Source organism: Pituophis catenifer, unplaced genomic scaffold, assembly GCF_029215685.1.
Source record: "Pituophis catenifer annectens isolate HBS135680 unplaced genomic scaffold, rPitCat1.0.hap2 SCAF_9, whole genome shotgun sequence".
Lineage (NCBI taxonomy): Eukaryota > Metazoa > Chordata > Lepidosauria > Squamata > Colubridae > Pituophis > Pituophis catenifer.
Window position 1 is genome coordinate 15,767,201 of NW_027256889.1, and position 20,936 is coordinate 15,788,136.

Genomic DNA, 20,936 nt, shown 5'->3' on the forward strand with positions numbered 1-20,936 from the left:
AGGGGGGAGAGAGAGATGTCAAAAGGATTTTGTGGTTCCCGATATTTTTTAACAGTCGGTTGTCTGCCCTAATGACCGGCTGGTTAGGCATGGCTGGGGTGTGTCATGTGACTGGTGGAAGTGAGTAACATCGAGTTGGCCACGCCCACCCAGGTTTTGTGGCTCTCGGTGTTTTCTTTTCTTTGGGAAATGGGTCCAAATGGCTCTTTGAGTATTTAAGGTTGCAGACCCCTGATCTAACCACAACATTGGTTTAAAGAGGGATTGCAGCTTCATCCAAGACAGACAACATACTGTAGAGAGACATGGGACAAAGTCACACAATTGCCATTTTTATACTACTACTTATAGTACCAGTTGAGCCTTTTCAAGAAAGGGATACTCGCATTTGTAGTAGAACTCGCTTCTGTTTAAGAATCTTGTCCATGTTTGTGGGTTCTGCACTTTGGAAAGTAATCCATTCCTATTGGACATGCAGATACTGAAGGAGCAAATACTGGATCTGCAGGAGCCATGGCATTTAAAAACAGAACGGATCGAACCAATCTGGAAGTGTCTCTTGTACTCTCTGCTACCATCTTGGGAATCCAGACACAGTATTTCCAGCCATATGAAAAGTTCTGGCTCTGCACCCAAAAATGCTTTTTTTCTGATGTAGAACCAGAGCAGCAGTGGGGCATTCCTTTTCCACCATTATGTGATGGACTCTCTAGCTAGATTGGAGGGAGGTGTTAAGAGGTGGCCTAGCTTAGAGTCCTTGCACTGCAGAAAGCAGCACAGGCCTGGCTTCCCCCAGAAACCCTGAAGCCTTATCTGACCGTTCCCAAGGGAATGTGGCAGTGGTGGGAATTCAAATATTTTTACTACCAGTTCTGTGGGCATGGCTTGGTGGCCATGACAGGGGAAGGATACTGTAAAATCTCCATTCCCACTCCACTCCAGAGGAAGGTTACTGCAAAATCCCCATTTCCTCCTGATCAGTTGGGATTCGGGAGGCAGAGAATAGATGGGGGTGGGGTCAGACAGAGGTGGTATCTACCGGTTCTCCGAACTACTCAAAATTTCCGCTACCGGTTCACCAGAACTGGTCAGAACCTGCTGAAACCCACCTCTGGAATGTGGTAAATCAGACGAGATTCTTGTAACATAGCTGACTAACAATAAAGCTTCTGCTTGAGACTATTCACGAATGGTTCTGGTTGCTTGTGACCAATACATTGATGCCCAACAATATATGGGAAATGGAACCTGGTCAGATGCCTCCTATATTTTGCATCAATATCTTTACCTATTGTCCCATCCTATGAGAATGGGATGGATGAACGACTTGGTTCTAGTAAATGGTCAGTGCTTGTTCAGGAGTCATCCCAACTGATCTCTGGATATTAGGTCAGAATGGCTTTCAAACATGGTGAGACAATCTTCAGGAAAAGTTGAAGGAAACCATGTAGATCTCTAATTGACCAGGTGGGGTCAATTAATGGGTGGTAGCCCCTGTTCTATGGTTAGAAACTTGAAAACTCAGTGGATTCTAAACTGCGTTGCCTGCGATCTTCCAAAATCATAAGCGCGGCTCCAAAATTCCCACCAAAGTATGATTTTTAATGCAAAGGGGGGGAAAAATCAATATGTGGGATGAATGGTCATGAGCTCTATTTAATTTATCAACTTTAATGCATCAAGATAAAGTTATATCAAATCTAATGTAGTTTTCCGTTCCTACTTTGGGAGAATGAGAGCCCTGTCGCTCTGCTAAGAGACCATATATGGCGCTTGTCTCAAAATTAATCAATTAATCAAATAAATAAATAAATAAATAATCCCAACTCCCATCCTGTACATTTTGCAACCGTTCCACTTTCTTCAAGGGCATCTTTTGAGGTGCCATATGGCTTTTTAGCACAACTAGAAGCTGTCAGAGCAGGTGTGAAAAGTGGACAGGTCACAAAGAGGCTGAACATTTCCTTATATGTTTAATATGCACCACTGAATGGTGTGAGAGAAAGTGAACAGAAGCAGAGAAATATTCTTCAGAGCAATTCATACCTTTTAAAAAATTTCATCCTAAGGTTATAACTTTGGGTTTGTTGGTTTGTTTTTTTAAAAAACTTTCTGACCAGATATATCAGATGCAGATCTTCTGGGACACAAGGGCAACACAGAGAGGTTGAAAAAAAAATTGTGCATTAACACAAGAAATGAGTAAGTTGGTAGGAAGGAAGCAGATTGTGGAAGACTACTCAGTTGTATGATTTTCTTCCCGACGTTTTCTTGACTTGATCCAACACACCACAGCTAAAACTAGGCTGAAAATACTAAAATACCATAAAGATTCATTACAACCGTGAGATATTAAATTAGAACATCACACCAAAAAGCCTAGCTTGTTTCACTAAAACCCATTGGACTGGGTTGCACGATGGTTACCCATAAACCGTAGCTTTGTGGGTTCCTTAGTGCTCTCTGACCTTCAACAGTTCAACCCTAAGCTACAAATATTTCCTCCTTGCCGACACTGCAGTTTGTAGAACTGGAGGGCTGAATTGATATACAGATACTCCTCGATTTATGACTGTAATGGCGCCTGCAGGGACCCGGTGGTGATGGGAAAAGCAAGCCCAAAGCCTGCAGGGAACTGGCATGGTGGAATGAGAAGATGGGATGTTCCTGCAGTTGGTCCTAACCGTGAATGACGGTGGGAGCGCTGCAGTGGCCATCACATCAAACCAAATTGTAAGTAGCCTTTGGGGTTGGTCGTAACTTCAAATGGTCACTAAACTACTGGTCATAAGTTGAGCATTATCTGATCGCCGCTTTGCTAGAAACCCACAAACCATACGATAAACAAAGGGCTGGGTGTTTCTTGGTCACCCCAATACCTTGATCAAGGCATGGACCAAGGATTGACTATCTCTCTCTCGGCTTGTCTTCTCCTCTAAAAAAGGGGGAACAAGCATTGCAATGTTGGAAAAATGAAAGAAGCAAAATGCTCTCTTAAGCAGTGATGTAGCTCCTTGGATACTGACTTTTCCGCATGAGGTACCAACCTTCCGATGGTTGGTGCTAGCAAACCTTTCTCAACTGCGCCTCATTTATCCACACCTTCCCTCTTTCCACTTCTCTCCATCCCCCTCCCCTTACACACACACACACACAACCTTTATGCCTCTAATTAGCACACTTGACTATTCCAGGCTAATGCTTGGCCTCAGGTTATCTCCTCGGCAGGGATTAATAGTGAATCTGGGATTGTCGGGAGTTGCTAGGTGGGGGCAGCGACCGGCCGCCATGTCAGCAGATGGTCTGCCGTCTTCTGGAAACAAGACTTTGGCCTTGCACCTCTGTGGCGTGGCCACATCTTGAGGGACCCACTGAGTTGGAAGATGCCGTTTTTTGTACCGCCGTACCCAGACAGAGACAGCCACATGTCTTTTCCTTTCCAGATCTTTCTCCACTCCCAGGCATGAAGAAAGGATAATGGCTGGCAGGCAGGTCGGATTGTAGCTCTGGACAGGCATTTCTGCATCAAAGGGGATTTTATGTGGAATGTCTGTGTCAGTTTAAGCACCGTGTGGGGGAGATTGAATTTGCTGCAGCAGGCAATTGGGGAGGGGCTGGGGGGGAACGGCTCTCCATGCTCCATCCTCTCTGGATTCATGACCACTTCCTGACCTTTAATGATTTTGTTCTTGGGGAGAGGTGGCCTGCTCAGCAGCGGAAAGGGGCACGGAGCAGAGAATGCTCAGAGGTGCCCTTTGGCTCGGCAGGTCAGTGATGGAGCAGAAGGCAGGGGGCTCTTGCAACTACCAAGTTGCACACTTGGTATTGCTGCACACTTTGGTGGGGCCGGGGGAGCAGAACTCATGCCCCACCAACCTACAATGTCCCTCTTCCTAAATGCCAGGCTGTGCTGCCACCAGCTGGGATGAAGCCAAAAAAATCTGCTCGCTGTAAACTCTTCATGATTTCTTTGCGACTACGTTTTATCTCCTGCCTGTTCTCTTCGAAGGTCGAGGTGGCATACGTGGAGTTGAGACGTCTCACCTCATTGTATCCCTACAACGATCTTCCAGGCTGATTGGTCTCATGTGCCTCCGTGAGCTTTTATGATCAAATGAGGACTCAATCAGGATTTTCCCAACCCAAATCCAAAATCTTAACGCCAACAATACCTTGGTTGCTTTCATTAGAAGATACGCGGTATTGGCGGTGTCCATGTTTCAAATGCCCAAAGAAACGAATGAATCTATCCTGCACGAAGAAAGACCAATGATCATGATCTATGCCCTAGTAATAACCAGGATTCATAGCTATGGCGCTTTCATATGTGAAGCTGCTTTGAAAACAAAACAATTAAATTACTAATTACAATTGGATATTAAGAGCATATACCTATGTTTTGATATTTTGGTTAGCCTCGACCTGTCTCCAAAGTCCAACATTTATATATTTCCCACCTTTATCATAATTCAATAGGCATGAGTTAGGATGGAAACATGCTTAAATACTCCTTCGCTTCCCCTATTTTCCCCATAACAACAACTCTGTGAAGTGAAGTCGGCTGAGAAAGAGAGGCTGGCTCAAAGTCACCTAGCCATTTTTCATGCATCACATGTGACTAGAACTCACAGTCTCCTGGTTTCTAGCCTGGTGCCTTCACTACTGCTCTGGTAGTGGCAGCGGTTGCCCCTTGTTGTCTTCTTCCTAAAGCTGAGAGAAAGAGATTGGCCCGAAGTCACATGCCCAATCTACTACAGGATTAGAAATTGCCACCTCCCCCAGTGAACACTTTGTTATAATGATAAAACAAGTAGAAAAAACAGAGTGTAAACTTTTGTTCTGATTACCATTGGATTGATTATAGCAGCGTTGCTCAACTCAGCAACTTTAAAATGTGTGGACTTCAACTCCCAGAATTCCCCAGCCAGCATGACTTTTAAAGTTGCAGAGATTGAAAAATACTGGATTATAAGGTGATTTAGAGACCACTACTAGTGTCTGAGTAGGGGTTTTGTGAAAAAAAGAAAACTATCCTAAGTGGTATTTGCATAGCACTTGTCAATATTTTGGGGCCAAATTATCACTTGAATCAAGGCAGGGGTGGATTTTGCTGATGAGCCAAACAAAACAAGATCTTAAGTATCCACAACTTAATTCCCTACATACTTCCTCTCTCAGTTCTTTCACACAGCATTGCTAATAGGAAAGCATCCTTATTTAAAGGAGATTAAATATTTTTTAAAAAATATTTTGGGGTGCCCATTCTCCACGTAGGCACAAAACCACTGAACCCGGTAAATAAAAAGAGAGTGCGAATCTTTGGCCTAGAATTGATGTTTTAAAAATCTGCTTTGTATAAAGTAATGCTAGAAATGGGAAATAGGTTGCAGAAATCATTTATCTGAAGACAAATGGATTGGTGATGTGTGTTTAAGCAGGTCAATAGCATCCCCAAGTGTGGATTTAAGGAAAACTCACTTTAAGGGTTTATATCTATGGGTTTTCACTTGATAAGGAACAAGTAATTGGGAGGGGGGGCAATAAGCCAACTTTGTATAGAACAACACTGCTTAGGGCCCCCCCCCCCGCCCCGAAAGCCCTAATAAGCAGGTATATACAAAAAAAGTATGCAGGCTATTGTTATAAAGCATTGTAAGCCGCCCTGAGTCTACAGAGAAGGGCGGCATATAAATTGAACAAATAAATAAATAAATAAATAAATAAAATAAATAAATAAATAAATGGAGATAACGAGAGATGCTAGATAAGCGGGTATTCAAACTTCTTACAGATGTGATGGTTAAGGTCATCAGAGTATGGTTTTTTTTTTTTTTAATTTGATTTATATGCCGCCCTTCTCCAGAGACTCAGGGCGGCTTACAATGCATTAAGCAATAGCCTTCATCCTTTTGTATATTTTATACAAAGTCAGCTTATTGCCCCCACAAACTGGGTCCTCAATTTACCTACTTTAGAAAGGATGGAAGGTTGAGTCAACCTTGAGCCTTGGTGAGATTCGAACCTGCAGTAATTGCAGGCAGCTGGTGTTAAATTACAGTGCCTTGTCTGCAGAGATATCCAGGCTCCTTTAGCTTAAGAAACTTAGTCCTTTCTCTTTTAAAGATTGTATGGTAACACTTCTAACAAGTTGGCGATTGAACAGTTTCATTTATGATAAACCATGGATTATTTGAAGCATAGGGTAAGTCACGGTGATTGGATTCATGCAACAGCACCAAGCCATAAAGCATGATTTCAACCACAGTGACTAGGTTCAGCCTAAGCAATTAAGCAATCAGCAAAAAGTCACTTTTTTTATCGTGTTAATGTAGGTTGATCCAATGAATTAACAGCTGGGATGTTTCTATTTGTACTGTCATCTCAGCAGCTCTTGGAAACTTCTAGGATGCTCCCTGAAATCAACTTTCCACCTGATAGGGTCTAATTTGAATGTCCACAGGCTATTCCCATATTCTACCAAGATGTTTCTTAATTAGTGACCTGGCTTGAGCACAAGCCATTACTCCTCTCCATTCTCATTTGTGCTCTCTTTGACATCTTGACCTAATGAAAAATTGTTGAGTTTTGCTATGTATGACTCTGAAATCATTTTTGGGAGTTTCTTTTATGGCCTACGTGCAGTTAACTTTGCATTTTTTAAAAAAATAAAATAAAATAAATTTAGACCTCTTATTAAACTTGGGCAACAGTCAGACTTGGAGACCTCAACTCCAGAATTCCCCACCCTGCATGTGCCACTGCCCCCCCCTCTTGAAAAGTTGCCAAGAATGAAAAACACTGATGTAGATAGAACATTGACGTTCTCTAAATTCAAATCTGTTGCTTTGAGGAGTTTAGAATGCATGCAGTGAGTCCATTGTTGTCTTTTCTGTGACTTACAAAAATGGTGCAGACCACTACAGGTAGTCCTTGACTTTTGACCATAATTGGGACTGGGATGTCCATTGCTAAGCAAGACCACGGGACTGATGAAACAGTCATAAGTGCAAGGACCGATTTATAAGTCACTTTTTTCCAACAATGTTGTAAGTCTCAAAATAAATGATCCTAAGCCAAGGACTACAACAGGGGTGAAATTCAGCAGGTTCTGACAGGTTCTGGAGAACCGATAACAGAAATTTTGAGTAGTTCGGAGAACTGGCAAATACCACCAGAATGGGGTAGGAATGGAGATTTTGCAGTATCCTTCCCACAGGAGTGGGGAGGGAATGGGGATTTTGCAGTATCCTTCCCCTGGAGTGGGGAGGGAATGGAGATTTTGCAGTGTCCTTCCCCTGTCACGCCCACCAAGCCATGCCCACAGAACCGGTAGTAAAAAAAAATTGAATTCCACCACTGGATTACAACTACTTCCTCCTTGGTGCAGATCTACTAAAACTACTTCCTGCAGATAGAAAGGTCTATCAAGGAGAAACACAGATTCCCTGATTAATTCTGTGGTGTGAAGAAAATACTGTGGTTGGCATACGCCAGATACATTCCACCATGCAAGAGTCCCATTTTGGATTGTATGGTTTCCGTAGTGACTTACTACTTTTAGCCCAATTCTTCTTTTGTTTTGTTTTTTCCCCTCTAGGTGGTGGAGGATGTGAAGAAAGCTGGAGGATCTCCTTCACAGAACCAGGTACTTGCCGATCACCCTGCTTCTCAGAGGCATCAGGTCCCCTGACTACACGAATTGTGCCTTATTTACAAGAAGGGCTTGCTTAGGCAGATGCCACTTCCTGTTTCACTGGTTAGAGAGGCTTTGGGGCAGAGATGAAAACCCTGTGGGGAGATAAAGAAGTCCCATGAATAAGTCCTTTTCCTGCTTGAATGCAGCAGGTCTCAGAATTCGCTAATGATCTGGCTGTCGCCGGAGATTTCAAGGTGGGATGCGGTTGCTATGCTGCTCAACACACTTGGCTAGTCCAAGCCTTACCGAGCTGGCAGCCGGGTCTGAGTAAAATGGGGCTTCCTTCTCTGCCTCTGACCCACAAGTTTGTCGGTCAGGGAAGTTGTGGCTCGGTTGTCCCTATTCTTCCCACTGCCGGCTGCAATATTTGTTCCCAGGATCCAGGTCTGGCTGCCAAGGAGTTAATATCTTTTCCCTGCAGCACACAGGTGTATCCGGAACATGGAGGGCTCTGTGTGTGTGTGTGGAGGGGAGGGGGGGGCGCAGAGAAGAGACCAAGGGAGGCAGTCAGTGCTGGGAACAGGGAAAGGGGGGAGTTGTGTATCTGCTTTACAGCAGTCTCTTTGTGTCCCTTGCACATCATTAGTGAGTCAAAAGCACTGAGGGGAAAATAACCTGGTGGAGCTGGAATTAACCCCGTGGCAGCTGATGGATGGCAGCAGTGGGTGGAAAAAGGATTCAGACTTGCTTCTGCAGGTTTATGACTGGTTGTAGATGGAGGGGAGGGGAGGCTGGGGAGGGAAAGCCGGTTGCTGCTCTTAAGAAGGAGGCTGAGAAGGGTGGGGTGGGGGGGTGGGAGCAAGGTTGGAGAAATGAGTTTACCTCATCAATCAGAGGCGTCCAGCCTTTTACCCCACCCTTTTTCTTCATCTGCCACCAAATTTGGCTTCCTTGCCAGCCCACTGATGCTTGTTGGGCGTAATGAGCTGCTTCAGCATGACCCAAGATTAGAGGCATCACAGGGTTGGAGGGGGGGGAGGCGGTCATGCTAGTCCTGCCTTCCCTTAACATCTGTCCCTTCAACACACACACACACACACACACAGAGAGAGAGAGAGAGAGAGAGAGAGAGAGAGAGAGAGAGAGAGAGAGACCCTTCTGGCTTCTCCGTTTCTGCTGTGTTCAAAGGGCTGTGCAATCCAAAATTGGCCCTGAGGGAGATAGAGGGTGTGCTGAAGGCTTGTTTACAAGGCTGTAGGGCACGGCCAGTCTGACAAGTCCTTCTCAGCAAAAATGCCCAGCCGTGCAGAGCGGTGTATGTGTACACATGCGTGCATTTCTAGGGGACATAGCGGAACGCAAGATGCTTCTGTTGGAGAACTCTCCGAGTCCAAGGTCTCTCTGTCTTCTAGAACAGAGGTCTCCAACCTTGGCACCTTTAAGAGGAATTCTGGGAGTTGAAGTCCACAAGTCTTAAAGTTGCCAAGGTTGGAGACCCCTGTTCTAGAGTGCCAGGTGCCATGAAAAGGCAGATTTCATCCCCTTCCTGCAGTAGTTTTGACGACAGCCCCACTGCAATAATTCCTGCTTGAAAATAGGGTGGTGGTCCTTCAGTGCTTCATGGGTGCCCCCCCTTTTTAAGGACCCAGCTGAAATCCTAATCTGCTGTCACACTGCAGCCAACTCGGTGGCAGCTAATTGTAGTATCCCCAGCAGCAGATTACAGTGTTAAAGTGAGGAATAAGCAGCAGGAACAGATGATCTCTTAAGCAACCACATCTCCTGTTTTCAGATAGGCAACTTTTCTTTTGATTATTAATATAATTAAGATGCTGATAAGACAGAAAACACAGGAAGCAGGAGGCCAGAGTGCCTGCTTTGGGCTGGGTGAAGAGGGGTTGAAAGGAAGGAAGAATTTGGTGGTGCTGTTATGCCTTCCTGTTGTGAGATTTCTCCTCCCCTTCCCTCACCCCTGAATTCCCCCCTGGCCCCAAGTTTCCTTTGCTCCAGTTTTTGCCCTCTTTTTCACAATCCTGTTCTGCCCCATTATAGGCTTCCGGGGATTGTATGTCTCATTCTGTCGGTGTAAAGGGGCTATAATGGGACTGGGGTACTTCATTCACTTTTTATTATGAAAGATGCACATGAGACAATAAGTTTCACAATCTGCATTGTTCTTAACTGTGACCATTCAACCATTGAATCACATCATTGCAAGGATCACATTGCAATAAACAAAGACATACGTTCAGTTTTGCAGCTACTAAGATTGTTGGACGAGCAGGCACAAAAACAGCCAGGGAAGTGATTGAAGCCTGGGAAAGGAGCCTCTCATCAATCAACAGGAAGTGTTGGTTTACCCCCAGCATACTTAGGAGGCAAGGGCTTGGCAGCACAAGGAAACAACAGCCAGCCATCAACTCCCCAATCTACATCTAAAAAGCTACACACAGCAGGCACCATATAAATGCCATACACAGAATAGCCCAAAACACACATAGGCGTTCCCTGAGGATGGGCTCAGAAGACAAAACCTCTGGTTCCAGTGACTGACCGACCCAAGCTGGATTTTCCCTGTCCTGCAAGGAATGGAATCCTTTTCCAGTGGCATCCTCTTACCAATGAAACAGGTGCATGTCGAGTCTTCTAAGAGCAGCCCAGATCAACATCAGATGCTGTGGGGCCCTAAATTACAGTCCTACATTGGTTACGTTAATCTCAAGGGATCCCACCACCTCCCCTGCGCTTCCCTCCGATCTCTGTAAGGCACTGGGCTCTTGTCTTGGGTAACCCAGCTAACTAGCTGGCTCAGTGTAAGAATGGATGTGCTTCAGGGGTCAGCTTTAGCTTCTGTGAAAGGCCCTTTGTGTAGTGAGTACAAGCTTGTCCCTACCTCCCTAGCCAGCCTTACAACTCGGTTCCCTAGGTTATGCCCCTGTTTCAGGACTATTCCCCATTTTGAAAACACTTTTGTTTGGAGGTGAGGTGGGGAGGGGAGTGAATTGATCTGCACCTGCATTTCTGCTGATTTCTTAATGTGAATACTCTAGCAGCTTAGTAATAAGGAGGCTCTTGACTCCCAAGATATTACGGTATCCCCACCTTCTGCGTACTTAGGCATAGCTGGGTTCCAAAACAAAATGAGGTGTTTTGCTAGAAGAGTATTTTCTTTGAAACTTGCCGTTTGATTTATTTGCTTTAAAAGGGCTATTTCTCTAGGACTCTGTTCACCCTGTATGGATTTTTTTGGGAAGTACACAACAAAGCTTGGCGTAATGGAACACAATCACAGCGATAGGACCAAAAAAAAAAAAAAAAGCCAGACGGAGATCTCCATGCACTGAAAATAGAAGTGATTTGGTTCTGCAATATTTCATGTGCAATATTTTCATTCCCTCTTGGGGATGGGTTACTGGGTGACGTCCTACAAACCTTTGCCATTTTTTTTGTTGAGGCACATGGGGACTGTTGAAAGCAGGCGAGGGAGCTAAGCTGATGTGCATGAATAATAATAATAAAAAAAAGCAGAAAAGAAGAATTTGCTTATATACAAAAGCATCCTCCAGCTACTGAAACAGTCCCTAATGTTCTTATGATCCTTTATAGCTAGATTGTCTTTGTATTGTGTATCTGCTGGGCATAGACCTCATTTACTAGTAAATACATAAAATAGATAAACAAGTGTATTTAATACAGTATGGTTTTGTGTGGGTTTTTTTTTTTTTTTTTTGAAATATGACATTCTGACTTTAAAGTTTTTTTTGCTATGATTTGTTACATTTATAGGTAATTCTCAAGTTACGACTGGTCACTCAGTGACCAGTCAAAGTACTGACGGACTTACCTGGGGGCTACTTATGACCTGGATTCAAAGTTCTGATGGTTGGCCTTCTCTGCAATCACTTGACCTCACAACCAGACCACATATACAGCTGTTTGCAGCAGTGAAGAAAACCAATTTTTTTAACTATTGGTTCTGTGGGCATGGCTTGGTGGCCATGGTGTGGCTTGGTGGGCATGGCAGGGGAAGGATACTGCAAAATCTCCATTCCCATCCCACTCCAGAAGAAGGATACTGCAAAATCTCCATTCCCACCCCACTCCAGGGGAAGGATACTGCAAAATCCCCATTCCCACCCCACTCCAGGGGAAGGATACTGCAAAATCCCCATTCCCACCCCATTCCAGGAGAAGGATATTGCAAAATTCCCTTTCCCATCCTACTCCAAGGGAAGGATACTGCAAAATCCCCATTCCCTCCCCACTCCTGGGGGAAGGATATTGCAAAATCTCCATTCCCACCCCACTCTGGGACCAGCCAGAGGTGGTATTTGCCGGTTCTCTAAACTACTCAAAATTTCTGCTACCGGTTCTCCAGAACCTGTCAGAACCGGCTGGATTTCAGCCCTGGTTTGCAGTGTCCTGCGGTCGCATTTTGCCCAAAACTGGCATTTATATCCTGTTTGTAGCAAAATGACGGCCATAGTGAATCATCGGTTTGCTTAATGGCTGCTGCAAAAAGGATCAAAAAAGTGAGACGGTTATTATGATGAACTTATTTTATGACCATCGTGAATTAAAATTGTGACGGGAAGGCTCCGTTATGGTTGTAACTTGAGGACTATCTGTAAAACTCGCTTCTTTTTTTTTTTTAAGGAACGAAGTCTGTACACATATGTCTCACCCCATTTTAGTCTTAAAGCCACCTTGCAAGATAGGTTAGATTGAGAGTTAATAATATCCATTGCCAGAACATGTGGAAATTGGAGTCTCCTGCACTCTAATCCGATATTCCAGCCATGACACCACAGTGTTTCCCGAATCTTTTTCAGAGCAGTTTTAGTTAGAAGCATGAATTCGGTTCAATGGTTAGAGCGTGGTGGCTGGTGGATTCTGGGAACTGAAGTCCATGCATCTTAAAGGGGCTAAAGTTGAGAAACACTGGCCTACAGAGTTTGAAATTCCCTATGTCAGTGGTGGCGAACCTTTTACTCACTGAGTGCTGAACAGGTATGCGCTTTGTGCACACATGTGCCATCCATGCTAATGCGTGGCTCCTCCCCCATGCACTGTGCACACAACCGCACCATCTGCGCGTGCACACGGCTTTCATCCATGTGCCCCCATGTGCTGCATGCGCAACCACATCATCGGCACATGTGTGCGCCTTTTGCGTGGCTCCTGTGCATTGCATGCACAATCCCACCATCTGGGCATGCATGTGATTTTCGCGTGCACAATGCATGCATGCAAACGCCCTCTGCGCATGCACAAATGATTGCACATGCGCAGGAGAGCTCCAAAGACCAGCTGGGTCCTGTGAATTGTGCGCATGTACACTGGAGGCCCGAACACCAGCTGGGGCGGGCGCACTGCAGGTGAGTTGGGTGACAGCTTGCATTCCCGGAAAGATGGCTCTGCGTGCTACCTCGGGCATCTGTGCCATAGGTTCGCCATCACGGCCATATGTTGTGGGGACCTGATTATTATCTTAGGATGGTGTATGGATCAAGCCAATAAGTTAAGATAAAATGTGATAGAGCTGAGCTGGGCTTTGGCTTTGGTTTGGAAAAGGTGTTTCCAAATGTATATGAAAGTCCCTGTGTTTCATTAAAGCAGCTGCATCATTTTTCCAAGATTTCCAAGTTTATTTGTTTGGGGATAGCATATTATATGAATACAGGTAGTCCTCAATTTACGGCTACAGTGGACTCCAAAATTTCTGTTGCTAAGTGAGACTTTTGCTAAGTGACATTAATGAGACATTTGCCTCATTTTATGACCTTTCTTGCAACAGCTGTTGAGTGAATCGGTGTAGTTTTTAACTTAAACAAAAATGGTTGTTGAGTGAATTTGGCTTCCCCGTTGATTTTGCTTGTCAGAAGTTCACAAAATGGGATCACGTGACCCTGGGACACACTGCCAACCATCCTAAATATGAGCCAGTTGACAAGCGTCTGAATTTTGATCACATGACCGACGGAATGCTTCATTGGTCATAAGCGCGAAAAGTCGCCAGTTACTTTTTCAGTGCCTTTGTAGCTTCGAATGGTCACTAAACGAACTGGTGTAAGTCAAGGACCGCCGGTAGAGTTGGTTTCAATGTCTATCACTGCACCTATTCTATGAATTGGCCTCCCCTCCAGGAGTTAGTTTGTTCTCCTAACTCTGTCAGGAAGGCAGCTCAAAACGAAAGCCTTCCAGAGAACTGAATGCTCACCAACTTTCCTTTTTGTATAATTCATTTCTCAAATTATTTTTCTTCCTATTTTTTTTTTTTGCTATGCTGAACCGCGGATAGTTTGATTACTTGGTGTTGGATTTGATCTGTATGCACTGAATCATTTCTGACTCCCAGAGGCTTACAGCACCCAGGGTTCAGCAGTGTACATATCTAATCCATCAATCTATAACCTGGATTGACGGTTCGCGGATTGTGTGAACCCCCAGATATTAACGCTATTCTTCCCTTCAGGCACTGCTTCCTGCCTGGAAAACTGTTCTTTTGAACCTCTGCTCAAGTTTTGAGCCGGTGCTTGCAGACAAAAATTGTTTGAAAACATTTGCTGAGTGAGAGAGGAATGGGCTTGCCGAATTCATCTCTGGATGCTCCGAGCTGTTTTCCCCTTGGAGCTGAGGTCTGAACTGGCTAACAAACTTGCTTGGCAAAGCAAGGACAACATCCTGTTTTCCTTAAACGGGCGGCGTAGTTCCTTCTTCTGTGCATATATGACTCAACAAGGATGCTCTGTCTATCAGGAGTAGCCAGTTATTGTGGTGGTCCAGGAGGGCTACTATTACTCAATCCATGGGGCACTTTGACCACGCAAGCGTTGTCTTGCTTGTGACAAATACACAGGGACATCCTAGCCCAGTGATGGTTAACCTTTTTGGTGCCGAGTGTCCAAAGTACGCACGTGCGCGCATGCACACATGCGTGCCTGTAGCCCCAAAATGCAATGCGAGCGCCCCCGTGCATGCCCCCTGCCCCCGGGCATATGCACGTGTTCTCTGCACATGTGCAAGCGTCCCATGCACATGTGTCCCGGCCCTCCCCCCGAGCCCCATGTTGGTTTCCAGGTTGGTGCAGGAGGCCTGCCAGGTCCAAAATGGGGTGCGGGGAGGGTGGCGCATATGCACATACCCCCAAAATCAGAGGTGGGTTTCAGCAGGTTCTGACCAGTTCTGGAGAACCGGTAGCGGAAATTCGGAGAACCGGTAAATACCACCTCTGGCTGGCTCTGCCCCCATCTATTCTCTGCCTCCCGAGTCCCAGCTGATCAGGAGGAAATGGGGGATTTTGCAGTAACTTTCCCCTGGATTGGGGAGAGAATGGAGATTTTGCAGTATCCTTCCCCCAGAGTAGGGTGGGACTGGAGATTTTACAATATCCTTCCCCTGCCACACCCACCAAGACACGCCCACCAAGCCACACCCACAGAACCAGTAGTAAAAATTTTTGAAACCCACCACTGCCCAAAATGCAATGCGAGCCCCCCGTGCATGCGCCCTGCTCCCCTGCATGTGCGCGAGAGTCCCTTGCATGTGCCCACCCCCACGCATGCGCGGCAGAGACCCAAAGACCAGCTGGCCAGCGGGAGGCGCTCACGCATGCTTGGTGGAGCTGGGCTGGGATGATGGCTGGCGTGCCAGGCAACATGGCTCCGTGTGCCACTTCGGGCATGTGTGCCATAGGTTCGCCATCACGGTCCTAGCCTACAGCTCCCCCCCCCCTCACTCTGCTGCTCTGTTTTGCCTTTATCCAAGTGGCCTTCATTGTTTTGCATTAAATAATTTGTGTGTCCCAAGGTGAAAACAATGGGGGAGGGGCGAGGGGTTAGGGGCTGCATTCAGAGGAGCTTGGGAGGAAGGGAAAGGGGTCACCCTGGGTGGGTCAATTATGCAAAAAGGGGGCAGGTCCACGAGATGCTTAGGGGTGCAGCCAGCTTTTTTTTTTTTTTGAGCCTTTCAGCATTTGGAGAGGGTGGGATTGAAGGGGTTTTTTTTTCCCCTTTCTTTCTCTTGTGCTTTTATGCGATCGTGCCTTTTAAGCTTAGCACTTCTTTCTATTTCCTGCCTCAAAATAGCAGCAAATGGCATTCAGTTGTGCAGGCTGAAGAGGCTTTCAGGGCTTCAAAAAAAAACAAAAAAACACCAGGCTCGGGCCACCAGTGTGCCCCCCCCTCTCTCCTCCCTCTGCCTTCATACCTTTTTTTTCAGATGTTCTATTTTTCTCCTTCAGGGATAGGAAAATGTGTGCTCTGAAGGGAAAGCCATAAGCTTTAAGAGTTGGAGCACGCTGCACTCTTCGCTTCCACCTTGGGGCAGTAGGAACAGGTATACGGTGTCTTTTTTTCCTCCTTAATCCTCCCTCTATTTCATTTCCTGCCTTCCCTCTGGAGAGCAGAGAATTGTCTAAACAAAGGGGCTCTTTTTTAAAAAAAACCCTTCAACAGCCCTGTAAGGTAGTTTCAGCTGCCTCTGTGTTTAGATCAGGGGCACACAATAGTTGTCCCTCTGTGTGTGAGAGAGTGTATCCGTAAATATCTTCCTTAGCCTTTGACTAGGATGCTGGGATTCAAATCAAATGAATGGACGGGCCAGAACTAACCATGCATTTGTTTACGTTAAATGCTCTTCGTTCCCCGTTCCCCATATATTTAACTATTTTTGTGTCTTGTGTCACATTAAATTGCAATTCAGCCACAGCTTTTTAAAGGGTTCCATGTGTTATTCCATGAAGTTTGGGGGGCAACGGGTGGGCCTGAGGCTTCGGTTGCTGCATACCCCTAGTTTAATTCAGCCCATCTGGGTTGGCAGGATTTAGCTCAGCCTTCGGCTGTTCTAAAAAGCCAAGCAGGTTTGGGCTTGGTTAAGGTTTGGCTGGGAGATGTAGGAGGTGATCAGGCTGAGCCTGAGGGTGGGGTCAAATGCATATCAGTCTGAAGTCCCTGTGCCCCCCCCCACACACAAAGAGACTTAAGTCCAGCCCTCTTGAAGTCAGTTGACAATTATCTTGGCCAATTTGCCTTGACTGTCGGTAGTTTAGTTTAGTTTAGTTCAGGGGTGAAATCCAGCAGATTCTGACAGTTTCTGGAGAACCGGTAGCGGAAATTTTGAGTAGTTCGGAGAACTGGCAAATACCACCTCTGGCTGGCCCCAGAGTGGGGTGGGAATGGAGATTTTGCAATATCCTTCCCCCAGGAGTGGGGAGGGAGTGGGGATTTTGCAGTATCCTTCCCCTGAAGTGGGGTGGGAATGGAGATTTTGCAGTATCCTTCCTCTGCCACACCCACCAAGCTACGCCCACAGAACCGATAGTAAAAAAATTTGGATTTCACCACTGGTTTAGTTTACTTTATTTATTTATTTATTTATTTATTGGTTCGATTTATATGCCGCCCTTTTCCAGAGACTCAGGGCGGCTTACAATGCATTAAGCAATAGCCTTCATACTTTTGTATATACCTGCTTAGTAGGGCTTTTGGCCCCCCCCAAGCGGTGTTCTATTTTATACAAAGTCAGCTTATTGCCCCCACAATCCGGGTCCTCATTTTACCTACCTTTGAAAGGATGGAAGGCTGAGTCAACCTTGAGCCTGGTGAGTTTTGAACTCGCAGTAATTGCAGGCAGCTGGTGCTATTTAACAGCATTTTACTCTGCTGCGCCACCAAGGCTCTTCTTTGTCATTGCATCTCGTACAGCGAAATTAAATGCCATCTTCAGTGTACATCATACATAAGAAAACTATAAAAATAAAACAAAAACACACATCCTTTGCATTCTATATACAATTGTATTGAAAACCCCTGATATTGCATTAATATTGCACTATACAGTAGAATTCAGTATAGTTACTGCCCTGGGATAGAAGCTGTTTTTCAGCCTATTTGTCCTTGTTTTTATTATCCTGTACCGTCTGCCAGATGGTAATAGTTAAAAAAAAAGGGTGCCCAGGATGAGACGGATCTTTAAGAATGTTTAGATCAGATAGATCAGATTCCTGTGTAGCATGGAATAAATCACAGTATTTTTTAAATAGAGGTAGTCCTGGATTCACAGCCACTCGTTTAGTGACCATTTGAAGTCACTGGAAAAAAAAAGGGACTTGATAGTTTTTCACACTTGCCACCATTGCAGCATGGGATCAAAATTCAGAGGCTGCCAGCTGGCTCATATTTTATGACGTTTGCAGTGTCCTAGGATCATGGCGATTCCCTTTTCGGCCTTCTTACAAGCAAAGTCAATGGGGGAAACCAGATTCAATTTTCAACTGTGTTACTAACTTAGCCACTGCAGTGATTCACTTAACAACCGTGGCAAGAAAGGTGGTAAAAATGGGGCAAAACTATCTCACTTAGCAGGAGAAATTCAGGACTCAATTGTAGTTGTAAGTCAAGGACTACCTGTGTATTGTGGTTCCCGGTTTCTTGCGCCTGACGGGAAACCATTAAAGAACGCAGGACTGTCGACTAGGCGGAGAAGTAAAACTTGACTTGAAGTCGACTTGACTTACTTTTTAAGTCTAAATCAAGACTGCTAAGTGCTTCCCTTAGATAGGTGGCCTGAACCTGGATCTTCTGGCACTCTAGGGACACTTATATTCTGAAGACAGCATGTCAGCTAGTACAAATCTTGGACTGGATTTGGAAACTGCAGCTGGCCATCTCATGTCTTATTCTTTGCCTTCCTTTGCCCTTTGCCATTTAAGGCTTTGCAGAGATGACCATAGGTTGACAGTCTTTACCAGTGATGTATCGCAGAGGGTGGACGGCTGTGGAAGAGGGCAGGCCATCACGTTACTGATGGTTGTGTCAACGAGAAAATCTCGGCAGGTGCAACTTGCTATGTTCACTGAGGGATACGGAGCGTAAGGCAAGTCGCAGCTGCTCCAATCCTTCCTTTCGTGTGACTGGAAGCGGTTCATATCCCCATCCTCTCTGTTTGGCGGTCCTTCCCCCTTTATCCCTGCCCAGATGTGTTGGATTGCAACTCCTGGATTGAGGAGAGGAACCCTGTTGCATCTGGTCAACCTGATATTCCATCAACCAAGATGATAGATGAAACCAACATTTGCCCTCTCCTGCATTGGCTCAGCTCTGCCCTACTCAAAGTTCCTTTAAACCAGGCATGTCCAACCCACAGACTGAGGGCTGCATGCAGCCCGGGATAACTAGCAATGTGGCTCCAGAAAATTGTAAACTTTTAACAGTATTATGGGGTTTTATATACATTAACTGTATTACATATATTTGACAATTCCTTTTCATTCAGTGTGACCCAGGCAAGCCAAAAGGTTGGACACCCATGCCTTTAAGCCAGTGGTGGAATTCAATTTTTTTTACTACCGGTTCTGTGGGCGTGGCTTGGTGGGCGTGGTGTGACTTGGTGGGCATGGCAGGGGAAGGATACTGCAAAATCCCCATTCCCACCCAACTCCAGGGGAAGGATACTGCAAAATCCCCATTCCCTCCCCACTCCTGGGGGAAGGATACTGCAAAATCTCCATTCCCACCCCACTCCAGGGGAAGGATACTGCAAAATCCCCATTCCCTCCCCACTCCTGGGGGAAGGATACTGCAAATCTCCATTCCCACCACACTCCAGGGGAAGGATACTGCAAAATCCACATTCCCTCCCCACTCCTGGGGAAGGATATTGCAAAATCTCCATTCCCACCCCACTCCAGGGGAAGGATACTGCAAAATCCCCATTCCCTCCCAACTCCTGGGGGAAGGATACTGCAAAATCTCCATTCCCTCCCAACTCTGGGGCCAGCCAGAGGTGGTATTTGCCGGTTCTCCGAACTACTCAAAATTTCCACTACCAGTTCTCCAGAACCTGCTGAATTTAACCCCTGCTTTAAACCAAGACTTGTCGTAACAGCTGGGAGTGGGTGATTATAAAAATGAAGAGCTACCATGATCTAGTCTATGCTGTAGAACTGGGGTCTCCAAACTTGGCAACTAAGACTTGTGGACTTCAACTCTCAAGAGTTCCCAGCATGGCTGGCTTGAGGAATTCTGGGAGTTGAAGTCCACAAGTCTTAAAAGTTTGGAGATCCCTGCTGTAGAACCTGGAAAGGGACTTAATGATAACTCCAGGATGGCTGAAGAAGCCATCTCTTGTGTTCCTGGCCAAGAAAGTGAGTGAATTCACTTGGAATAGAAATATCTCTGTGTTGTGTGAATCCACGCACCCAAAGTGTCGTCAGATTGTAGATATGATGGCCACCAAGTATGGTCACGATCCTCAATTCAGATGATTTCAGAAGAGGTTTGGGTTAAATACATGGAAGATCAAACTAGTAATGATGGTTAGTTCTGAATCATGGCAACAAATTTTTAGCTGGGTGGACATTGCAGTGCAGGAAAACCCATCATTTCCCCCCCTCCCCCATGTTTGTAGCCGGCCAATGGGGGACTAAACATTGGTCTTGTCCCCATCGTAAGGCAGACCTAGTGGCAAGATGGGGCTTCTTGTTGTATAAGGTCTGAAGTGGTGCTGACTTGCTTGGGTTTGTTGACTGAAGAAGATGTGATTCCTTTTGCTGAAGTGGCAGGTCATCCCCGGTGACAAAAGTCATTATTTTATTGGGCTTCAGGTGCTCTAGAGCAGGGGTCTCCAACCTTGGCAACTTTAAGCCTGGCGGACTTCAACTCCCAGAATTCCCCAGCCAGCTTTCCTCTAAAATGGGGGCCTCCAATCTTGGCAACTTTATAGATTAACAGAGTTGGAAGGGACCTTGTAGGTCATCTGGTCCAACCTTCTGCCCAAGCAGGAGACCTACTCCCATTTCTGACTGATGGCAGTCCAGTCTCTTCTTGAATGCTTCCACTTTAAGCCTGGTGGACTTCAACTCCCAGAATTCTCCAGCCAACTGGGGAAGTTGGCTGGGTTAAAGTTGCCAAGGTTGGAGACCCCTGCTCAAGAGTGACCCAGTCCGTGCAATGCAGACACCCCTCATTAAACACCCCTCAGCAAAGCTGGCTGGGGAATTCTGGGAGCTGAAGTCCACCAGGCTTAAAGTTGCCAAGGTTGGAGACCCCTGCTCAAGAGTGACCCAGTCAACGCAATGCAAACACCCCTCATTAAGAGGGATGAAATGAGTACCCTCATTCCCGCCTCGGGCCTCTTTGCTCCCCCTCGCTTCTGAGCAATGAATTTGGGAAAGGGAGGGATTAATCCAAGTGGCCTTCCCCTCCAGGCTCTGCTTGTAACCCTGTTGCCTTGTGCCGAGCCCCTGCCCTGATGTTTTATTCTCCTCCGTTCTGGCACGCCTTGCTGGAGTTGGCCTCTC

The 20,936-nt window shown here is 45.8% G+C and overlaps 1 protein-coding gene across 2 annotated transcripts in view; it reads left to right on the forward strand.

The window, feature by feature from the left end:
- Positions 1-20,936, forward strand: part of AHDC1 (AT-hook DNA binding motif containing 1) — a 270,588-nt gene that overhangs the window by 49,593 nt on the left and 200,059 nt on the right. For both annotated transcript variants that reach the window (XM_070949747.1, XM_070949746.1), the window contains exon 2: positions 7,598-7,645. In XM_070949747.1, the coding sequence (XP_070805848.1) occupies positions 7,598-7,645 (48 nt within the window). The remainder of the gene's footprint in view (positions 1-7,597; positions 7,646-20,936) is intronic.